The 11,011-nt window shown below is 39.9% G+C and overlaps 1 protein-coding gene and 1 pseudogene across 2 annotated transcripts; one reads left to right on the top strand and one right to left on the bottom strand.

Moving 5' to 3' along the window:
- Nucleotides 1-658: 658 nt before the first annotated feature.
- LOC104706983 (agamous-like MADS-box protein AGL80 pseudogene) lies at nucleotides 659-1,568 on the bottom strand (annotated as a pseudogene). Its single transcript, XR_015563350.1, has one exon. The product of XR_015563350.1 is annotated as an agamous-like MADS-box protein AGL80 pseudogene (transcript).
- A 2,920-nt stretch (nucleotides 1,569-4,488) lies between these two features.
- On the top strand, nucleotides 4,489-9,843 carry LOC147939911 (uncharacterized). The gene is made up of 6 exons (XM_087461080.1): nucleotides 4,489-4,543; nucleotides 4,647-4,741; nucleotides 7,453-7,569; nucleotides 7,856-8,146; nucleotides 8,287-8,581; nucleotides 9,254-9,843. Exons 1-6 carry the CDS (start codon nucleotides 4,489-4,491, stop codon nucleotides 9,841-9,843), a joined length of 1,443 nt encoding a protein of 480 aa, XP_087317206.1.
- Nucleotides 9,844-11,011: the final 1,168 nt, after the last annotated feature.

Genomic DNA, 11,011 nt, shown 5'->3' with positions numbered 1-11,011 from the left:
ATATCAATTTTTAAAGTAATAAAAAAATATAATAATTTTTCGATATGAAAAAATGGTTTAAAATTGAAAATATCTTGTTTTACGTGTTTTGGTCAATCTTACTTTTTAAATTGCCAAGAGAATATGTAATTTCTTGGTTTTTTTGGCAAGATTAGTTCCTATTTACGTTAATTTAGTAAAAAAAAAACATTTTTAATGAAAAACATAGTAAAAAATTGTAAAAATCTCGGTTTACGTGTTTTGGTCCATCTTACTTTTTATATTGCCAAGAGAATTTGTATATCTTTGTTTTTTGGTGAGATTAGTTCCTATCTATGTTAATTTAGCCAAACTAGTTTTAGTGTTAGTAAACCTTTAAAGAAAGATTTAAATTTGACTTTAATTTTCTCTGGTTCAACAAAATCATGTTCAACCCCAAGATATTGACTATTTTTAAATTATTTTATAGTTTTGAAGATTATATTTCCTTAATTAAATTAATGAAACATTGAAGAAAACAACCAAAAGTTGGGGATTAATAAAATTGTCTCTCATAAATCTAGCTCTTGATTGTTAGATTTACTGATAAACATGTTTTAAGAACTTATTTGATGTAAGAGTTTATCCAACTTCGATCGTTTTTATGGGTAAAGTTTAATACATATAGCTTCGATAGGAAGATAACATCAAGGGCAAAACATTCATTAACTAGAGAAAATGAAATTTCATTCATGACAAAATACAACAACATGTCAAGACCAACCCAAACATGTAACTAAAGCAAAGAGAACTGAAATATAAAAGTTTATTGTAAATTTAAATAACGAAAAACTTAAGATATGATCAAATTCTGATCACCACTGTTTCTTATTCAGATCCAAATCCTTATTGGTGTTCTTCATATTCAAAGTATTCTGAATTTGATCTAGAATATTTTCATGAAATCCAACAGATGAAGAACCCATCTCAATCATAGGCATGACACTTGATGATGAAGAACCCATCTCAATCATAGGCATGGCACTTGATGTCGTAGCGGCATCAATAGGAACAAGGGACGAAGATGATTCATCATCATTCCTCTTTAGAATCTCCATCCTACGATTAACATCTTTGAGATGTTGTTCAATGACAGAACCGAAATCTCGAAGATCACTTTTCGGGAGACGAGAAACCAAAGTTTTGCCACTAAGACAATCAAACATGATGTTTTTCATCTCCAGCTCTTTGTTCTCTCTCCGCGCCTTCCTCCAAGACTCGGTGGCTTTGGTGATCCTTTGTTGGAGAAAGGACTCTTGGTTCACCATCTTCTTGGTCTGGTCCATCACCGACATCATTCTCCATTGGGACACAACCTTGTCAGCCTCCTCTCTCGATGGCCACACCTCCGGGTTCGACTCGTACGCACTGTTGACGATAACACAGATGGGGACGTCACATAGAGTTGCCAACTCATGAGCTTTCTTCAGAATACCTCTTTTTCTTTTCTTGAAAGTTGATTTTCTTGCTGTCTCATTTTCAATAAAAGCCATTTTCACTTTCTTTCTCGTCATTATTATTATTATTATTTTGATATTTGTTATAATTTTTGAAGGGACTGGTGCTCTTTATAATCTGATTGTTTGAGTTAAGGAAATTTTATCACAATTAAAAAAAAAAGAAATTTTATCACAATTCAAACATATACACATCTATAGAAGTAAATTTACTATTCAATTATTGCTATTTTTTTTTTTACTTTTATTTATATTATTTTAATTTTTTTTCTTTTCTATTTTGCTATCAAGGAGTCTAAATAGGTTTTTTTTTTCCAGTTAAAATATAGTTATTACTACCCACTTTATCAACTATTAATTTTCCATGATATGCAAAAGTTTGAGTACTAACATGCGTAATAGGGCTAATTTTAATAAGTTTTTTCTTATCCGTGACCATCATTATTCTTAATTGGGTGCCTTAAAAATCCAATCAAACAGAGGGAATATATTATTTTGGGGTTAATTTCACTACTAATAGTTACCTACACGCAAATACCTTACATATCTTTAAATATATTTCAAAAGTTGTTCAAAAATAAATTAAAAATTAAATCATCTTAAGAGGGTATTTTTTGTATATGTTAATTAATCTGGAAATGTATATGAGATTTATAAAAACTTGATAATTCATAATGATTTTAAAATTCAACCTATTGATATAAACTAATATTTAGAAATCCAATAAAATTCTATGTGACAATAAATACTTATGTAAATCTTTAGAGGAAAAATTAATTAGTATTTAGAAAATATAAATCCATTTAAAATAATAAGATTTTCCCACCAATTCAACCTTTTCTATTTAGACTTGGAAATCTTTCCAAAACTTTAAATTTCCAATATGCCAATAAATAATAGTATGTAAATATTCCAAACAAGAGCATTAAATATTGTTTAGAAATCTATTATAAAAAATAAGATTTACCCACAAATTCAACCTTTTGTATTTTAGACTTGGAAAAATTTATCACAATCCAATATGACAATAAATACTTGCGTCAATCTATAGAACAAATTACACAATAGTAGGTTTAAGGTTCGTACACTTGGCAGTCCTAGAATGCATGAGGTCTAAAACAAATTTTATATAGTCTGGTTATATATTTTAAAATGTTTACCTGATTTCTTAAGTTTTTCTTTATGTTTGCAGTAATAAATTATATGATTTTGTAATAAAAATTTAACTAGGTCGAGTGCTTGTATTACATTTTTACTATGGGTTTCTATTTTGGTGTCAATAATATTCGCTTGTGTTTTTGTTGCTTATTTGTTCAAATAAAAATCAAAGATATTAAAAGTGATAGCGTCCGCGAACTGGTTTTTGGTTGGGGATGTCAATCGATACTATAGGTGGTAGGTGATATCGCTTGCCACCATAAGCTGATTTGGGTTATAGTTTGTTATGTTTTTCCGGTTTGGTATGGTTGAAAGAAAACCTTAGGACTTGGTTAAGAGGGGAGTCTCAACAATTTAGGGTTTTTGGAGCATTTTTTTCTTCCTCCTTTGTGAAAGAGAAGAGAAAAAGTTTCTTGAGAGTTATATGATCGAAAAGAGAGTTTTATGTGCCTGTTCTTGAGAGATTTGTGGAGAAAGAGATCTGAGTGTGGTGAAGGTTAAGGGGCTGATGTGGCTGTATGTGCCGTTGTCTTTGTTAGACACTTTGTGTTTTAGAGGTGAGTGCACTACCATAACTAATATAAGCGATCAGAACTCTCTTTATGTGATTGTGTGGTTGAATTTACTCTTGTGTGCTTGTTATTTTGATGTTTAGGGCATGGTTTGGCTGATGCTGGAGTCTTGGTCGTGTCTGGTTCGACAAAATAAGCGATCCCAAAATCGTTTGAATTGTCGTTTTGGCACGGTTTGGTTTAAGTGGGATCCCAAAATGAGGTTTATAAGTGCGAAATCGACCTGAGGGTTTCGGGGATAACACTTTTAGCCGCTACAGAGAAAAGAGAGAGGAGAGAGTATTCTTGAGAGATGGAGGCTTTTTGGAGAGATTCTAAGCTGTTTTGGTGAGATCTGTCCCTGTGGAGTGGAGATCTTGTGCTAGGAACAAAGGAGAAGGCTTCTAAGGGTTGGATTCATTGGTGTTGGGTCAGAAACTTTCTACAAAAGAGGTGAGTGCATGACCATGGCTGATCTAAGCCTGAGAATCCTTTGTTTTGCTTGTTTTGTGGCTGTTTGTGTTGTTTTTTTGTGTTCTTGTGGTTGGTTGTTGGTTTCCATGAGTTTACATGAATTTGTGGTGAGTTTCGGACGATTTGGAGGATTTGGGAAGCGTTTCTGCGACTTTCGGCTTCGAGCAGACCATGTCTGCGGAGTCGTTGTCGATCGACGCCAAGTAGGTGTCGGTCGACACCAGGGAGGAGTGTTAGTCGACACCATAGGGGTGTCGGTCGACACCAACCTTTTCAGCAGAAGGCTGATACTGGGTTTCTTGGTTTGTTTGTGTTTGTTTGCTGTTTGTTAAACATTGGTTTCTCAGTTGCTTGTGTATATAGCCCAGTAGATGGGAGGATTGCCTCACTAAGTATTTGTGATAATCATGGCGATGAGGAGAAAGATGATCTAGGGTCTCGTTTGTGAGTTGTTGGTTATGATATTGATGTTGGAACCTTGGATAAAGATGCTAGATTGCTGGTTAGAATGGTTAGGAATGTTATGGTATTAATCATATGTTGGTTTTGTATTGTTGGTATGTTTCCTCTGTGCATATTGGCGATAGATTTTTTTTGACTCGTGTGTCATGTGGAAAAGGAAATAGCTCGGGAATTCTATAAATGGAAAGTTTCCATAAATAGAAAGTTTCTAAAAATGGAAAGAATTATGGGAGTTAGAGCTTTGCTATTTTTGGAAAGTGTATGGAAACTATCTTGAGGTGTGGGGATGTTTCCTGTGTGACCTGGTGGTGGTCATGGTGGTAATCGGGAAGGAGTATATGGTGGTTAGTATGACATTGCGATGATTTATGCGGACCACGGGAGGTGATTCTAGTCGGAAAGTGCTTGGAGACGTCAAGACTTGTTTGCTCTAGGGACGGTGGGTCCTGAATAACTCATAAGGAGATGGTGGTTCTCTTAAGGGGATGGTGGTTCCCCTGTATACCGATAGCTTGAGGGGTGGTAGGCCCTGAGAGCGGCAGAGGAGATGGTGGTTCTCCTGGGAGATGGTGGTTCTCCGGAGGGGATGGTGGTTCCCCGGAGAAGATGGTGGTTCCCCTGGTACCGAGATCTTGAGGGTGACGACCTAAGAGTGAGACGGTATGGCTCGAGGACGGTGGTCTGAGAGTGAGATCGGTATAACTCAAAGGTTTTCACCTGAGAGTGGATGAGTTGGGAGAAAATAATATCTAGGACGTGTGAATAAGCATAGTGACCGAATGTGGATGTCGGGGTTGATGGTGGTTCAATCCCGAGTTTAGTGTTGACCAGTGGGGTCAGGACTTTGTTTGACCGGTGGGGTCAGGATTGTGTTGACCAGTGGGGTTAGGACTTTGTTTAACCGGTGGGGTCAGGATTGTGTGGACCAGTGGGGTCAGGATTGTGCCGACCACTGCGGTCAGGATGCTGTGGATCGGTGGGGTTAGAATGATACTGACCGGTGGGGTCGGGATGGTGTTGACCGGTGGAGTCGGGATGGAATGACCAGTGGGGTCAGGATGGTTTGGCCCAGTTGTGTTTTGCAGATTCGAGGATGAATCTTTTGTTAAAGGGGGAGAATTGTAACATCCGCGAACCAATTAATGGGTTTTTGGGATGGGTGTCAATCGACACCAACAGTTTCTGATTCGACGAAATTGTTTTAATTGTCGTTTTGGCACGGTTTGGTTTAAGTGGGATCCCAAACCGAAGTTTATAAGTGCAAAATCGACCTGAGAGTTTCGGGGATAACACTTTTAGCCGCTACAAAGAAAAGTTGGAGAGAAAAGAGAGAAGAGAGAGTGTTCTGGAGAGTTGGAGGCTCTTTGGAGAGATTCTAAGCTGTTTTGGTGAGATCTGTCCCTGTGGAGTGGAGATCTTGTGCTAGGAACAAAGGAGAAGGCTTCTAAGGGTTGGATTTGTTGGTGTTGGGTCTGAAACTTTCTACAAAAGAGGTGAGTGCATGACCATGGCTGATCTAAGCCTAAAAATCCTTTGTTTTGCTTGTTTTGTGGCTGTTTGTGTTGTTTTCTTGTGTTCTTGTGGTTGGTTGTTGGTTTCCATGAGTTTACAGGAGTTTGTGGTGAGTTTCAGACAATTTGGAGGATTTGGGAAGCGGTTCTGCGAGTTTCGGCTTTGAGCAGATCGTGTCTGCGGAGTCGGTGTCGGTCGACACCAGGGAGGAGTGTCAGTCGACACCATAGGGGTGTCGGTCGATACCAACCTTTTCAGGAGACTGCTGATACTGATTTTTCTGGTTTGTTTGTGTTTGTTTGCTGTTCGTTAAACATTGGTTTCTCAGTTGCTTGTGTGTATAGCCTAGTAGATGGGAGGATTGCCTCACTAAGTATTTGTGATAATACTTACCTACCTCAATTGTTTTTTGTGGTGTGAATGTATATGATGTGGAATCATGGCGAAGAGTAGGAGGATGATCTAGGGTCTTGTTTGTGTGTTGTTGGTTATGATATTGATCTGGAACCTTGGATAGAGTTATGCTAGGTTACTGGTTAGAATAGTTAGGAATGTTATGGTATTAATGATATGTTGGTTTTGTATTGTTGGTATGTTTCCGCTGTGCATATTGGTTTATTGTAGAATTGTGGTTTGGTTAGTTTAATTAAGTAGTATGAGATGCTTAATTATATATATATATATATATATATATATTTTAAACGGGTCTGGTTGTTTCAGACAGGAAGTGTAACACCCCGGTTTAAGAATATATGGTTGTACATGCAGAGATTATTAAAAGAATTAATTTAGTCATCTATGTCACCAAAGTGCAGTTATTTTTGTAGTCAACAATCCCGAGAGAACTACAATATTAAGTGTGTTTATGCTGGAGTAGTTTAAAGATAGATGACCTTCAGGAAAGTGATTATCGGAATAGTGTAGTGAGGACATAATACATGAAAAAATCATGTGTGATTTGTAGGATCGATAAAAAAGTCTTTAAAGCCTCCTGAAAGGATAAAGGTGTGCTCACGTTAGAAAGGACGTGGAGTCCATTAAGAAAGGTGGCAGTTAAGGAGCTACAAGTGGTACCAGAGCCGAACCCAGACGAGTGTTGAGTTAAGAGGTGTGACACCCCAGTTACCAAGACTTGCGGAAAGGTTTAAAAGAATTGATTTGGCCACCTATGTCACTAAAGTGCACTTATCTTTCGGTCAAGGGTCCAGCGAGAACTCCACAGTTAAGCTTGCTTATGCTGGAGTAGTATCAGGATGGGTGACCTTCCGGGAAGTGACTGTCGGAACTGTGCGAGTGAGGACAAAACACAGGGAAAAATCATGCGGTGATTTATAGGGATGTTAACAAGTATTTAAAGCCTCCCGGACGTAGCAAACCGACCGTCAAATACGGATGGGTTCACGAGGCTAGTGAGAGGACGTGAGGCCCATTAAGGAAAGTGGGCCCATGGACTGGAACTGGACATGGGATCCACTAAGAGGTGGCAGTCGGCGAGTTACAAAAAGTGTGAACTTGAACGCGAGAATGAGATTTTGGTGAGGGAAAGTGATATTTCGAGAGAGAAATTGAGATTTCCAGCTGTACCAATTGCTTCGTGAGAGAGTGAAAAGTGAGATTTATTTTGCCTAAATTAAGAACCAAAACATTATTAATCCATTTTTTATTGATTTTTTTTCCAGAGGCGGGCACATAAAATTTGTTTACGCACTCGACAGTAATAACATAACGTTTTATTGGTATTCATGCTATTGTGGAAGCAAATATTTCTCGGCAAAACAAAAATATTGTGCGGTGGTAATATTGTAAAAAGAATATCTTAGACGGCGACTGAGGGGAACCCTAGGGTTTTGTTTGAAGGGGATGAGGATGCTACTATGGTGGACATCGGTGACAAGGGGAGGCCATCGGGGGATCCACCGGATGGGATGCAAACGTGGGTAAGCAAGGTCGTTAGTATACATGGGGGTGGTGTCCCTCGACCGTAAGATTTGCTGGATGATGAGTTTGTGTCGGAGAGAGTGCGGTTAGAGTTCCCGAATGGAGTGGATGGTGAACTAGTGGTTACAATAGGGGATGAGGTTCTAAGGGCGATGAATGGTTTGTGGAAGATATATGATTGTCAAGGTGTTAGGGCGCCATATGTCGCTCCTAGTCATGAGTCATAAACTAAGGGAGATGTGGAAGCCAAGTGGTAACATGTTTGTTATGGACTTGCCTTGACAGTTTTATATGATTCGTTTTGAAAAAGATGAAGAGTATTTTAGAGCACTGACTGGGGGTCCATGGAGGGTCTTTGGCAGTTATTTAATGATGGAGGCCTGGTCGTCAGAGTTAGATCCGCTGATGGATGAGATTGTTACAACTTCTGTGTGGGTCCGTTTAACATATCTTCCGTTAAGTTTTTATCATAAGGCCATCTTGATAGCTATTGCTAAAGGGTTGGGGAAGCCACTGAAATTCGATCTCACGACGATAAACTTTAAGAGAGCTCGGTTTGCAAGGATTTGTGTTGAGGTTGATCTAAGGCGGCCACTTTAAGGGGAAAATTATGGTGAATGGTGCGAGGTATTTTGTGTCATAGCTGCCCCTGACAAGTTGTCGAGAAAGTTTTGGAGGTCCCGATAACGAATACAGTTGTAGTTGGTGTTGAGAAGGAGGCATCTCCGGCTGGTGATGGTTTTACGAAGGTCGTAAAATGGGGAAGGAGATTGGCTTTGACAGCTTCGAAGGTTACCCCGGCGGTTGGTGGGGCGAGATCTACTGGTATTCCTAGTCGGAACACGGTGGTGAACACAAATTCTACCATTATTGCGGTATCAAACAAATTTGGTAATTTGGAAGTAAATATGGAAACAGGTGAGATGAGGAAAGTGGATAATACGTCGGAGGAGGATAAGAAAAAAGAGGATCCTCATACTCAGAATCAACAAGGGAAGAGTATTGATCAAGGTAAGTCGATCATCTTTGGGGCAACTGGGGAGCAGACTAATGATTGGCCGAGAGGCAGATTTAAAGGGAAAAGCTTGGATCCAAGAAAGGTGTGATATCTAATGGGCCTCAGCCTCAGCAGATGAAATCCACACGGCCCACTAGAGGTTTAGTGTTTGGCCCAACGAAAAGGAAATTGGAGCTCTCCGCGTCGGGTAAGCGACTGAGGGTTGAGAGAGAAAGTGTGGGGAGACCAGGAGGATCCTTTTTGGTGAAGAACTTCGCCCAAGTCAAGGAATCCGATGTGGCAGTAGTTCGATTGGGTGGTGCGATGAATGGGGTGTCAGGAATGTGAGATTTTTCTCTCGCACTGGGTGCTATCGCGAATGGAGAGTTGTCAGGAAGCAGAGGGGAGCATTGTTCTCCTTAAAATTTTTCCCCAGCGGTTTTGGAAGTTTTATCATCGGCAAGATGAATTGCATACTGCGGAATTGTCGGGGAGTGAACAAACCCAAATTTTGGAGGTCAGTCCGATATCTTTTGAAGAAATTTAGTGTTGATATGTTGGCTGTTTTTGAAACGCATGCCGAGGGGGATAGTCAAGTCGCATCTGCCAAGGGTTAGGACTCAATAATTCATTTCGGGTTGATGCTATGGGTTAAAGTGGAGGCTTGTGGCACTTGTGGAGATCAGATATAGGAGATGTGGAGATAGTTGATTATATGGATCAGTTCATCCATGCGCATGTGGTAAATGGCATGGAGAGTCTGAACTGGATCGTTTTATATGCTGCCCCAACCGCTAGCCGAAGAGAAGGTTTGTGGAGGAGGTTAGCTGATATTGTAAGGGGTGTTGATGGTCCACTAGTGATTAGAGGGGATTTTAATACGATTCTCAGGTTGAATGAGAGGTCCGGGGGTAATGGTAGGTTGTTAACAGATTCATTAGCTTTAGGTGATTGGATAATCGAGTTATCCTTAATTGATATGGGGTTTCAGGGTAATAAGTTTACTTGGAAACGAGGTCGGAAAAAGAGGTTCTTTGTTGCTAAAAGGCTTGACAGAGTTTTATGTTGTGCTCAGACTCGTATACAATGGCAGGAAGCCAGGATTACCCATCTTTTAGTCCTAGCATCGGATCATGCACCATTGTATATACAATTATCCCTAGAGCGGAAGTGGGATCCTCTCAGACGTCCTTTTCGTTTTGTGGCAGCCTGGTTGACTCACCTAGGGTTTAAAGATATGTTGGCAAATTCGTGGGATGGGAGCATTAGTACTTAGGCAGCGCTTCGAGGACTGTAGAGGAAGTTGAGAAAGTGGAATAAAGAAGTGTTTGGCGACGTTCAGAAGAAAAAAAGAGAAGTTAATATCTGAGCTAAAAGCAGTGCATGCATTACTAGAAATAAATCACATTGATGACCTTTTAAGTTGGGAAGTTGAACTACTAGGAGAGTTTGATTTGGTCTATAACTTCCGTGAACCAAATAGTGAAATTTGGGGATAGGTGTCGATCGACACCAGCTTTTCTGGTTCGACCAGATTGTTTTAATTCACGATTTTTGGGTTGGTTTGGTTAATTGGGTTGCCCAAACCGAGTATATAAGTGGACAAGCGACCCAGGTCGAGGGTTTTAGTGTTTTGTCGCCGCTTGAGAGAAGAAAAAGTGAGAACAAGGAGAGAAAGCGTTTGAGAGTGTTCTTGAGGGTTTTTGGGATTGTTCTTGGTGTTTTTTGTGAGATCTGTGGCTGTGGAAGGGAGAGCTATTGCTGGGAACGAAGGAGAAGTTTCTTAAGGTGTTGTTTTCACCGTTTCTCAACCAAATCTTCTTGCAAAAGAGGTGAGTGCTTGACCATGGGTAATCTAAGCCTCAGATCTTTTTTGGTTTGGCTATTATTGTTGTTTTGTGGTGTTTTGCTTGTGTGGGTTGGTTGGTTTCATGTTTCCACAGGTCCCAGAAGCGTTTTGGAGAGTTTGGGACGGATTGGATGCGATTGGGAACGGAGGTTCGACGTTCGGTTTTGTGCAGATCTTGTCTGCGAAGGCAGTGTCGATCGACACCAGTTAGGTGTCGGTCGATACCATGGTTGAGTCAATGTCGGTCGAGACCATTTAGGTGTCGGTCGACACCAGTGACGTGTCAGTGTCGACCGACACTGACATAGCGTCAGTCGACACCAGACATACCCGAAATTTGTTTTCCTGGTTTGATGTGTTGTTTGTGTTTTGTTTGTTTGCCTTAACATTGGAATCTCAGTTGCTTGTGTGTATAGCCCAATAGATGGGAGGATTGCCTCACTGAGTGTTTATGACAATACTCATGCATCTCAATTTGTGTTTGTGGTGCAGGTAAAGGCAAAGTGTGATCGTAGAATCAAGGCGATGAGGAGGAGGATCTTCTAGAGCCTTGATTTAGCGTGGTCTAGCTATTGTTAGGTTATTAGATTGAGCT

The sequence above is a fragment of the Camelina sativa genome, chromosome 8 (assembly GCF_030686135.1).
Source record: "Camelina sativa cultivar CO46 ecotype springtype chromosome 8, ASM3068613v1".
Taxonomy (NCBI): Eukaryota; Viridiplantae; Streptophyta; class Magnoliopsida; order Brassicales; family Brassicaceae; genus Camelina; species Camelina sativa.
This window is presented reverse-complemented; position numbering and strand designations above follow the sequence as displayed.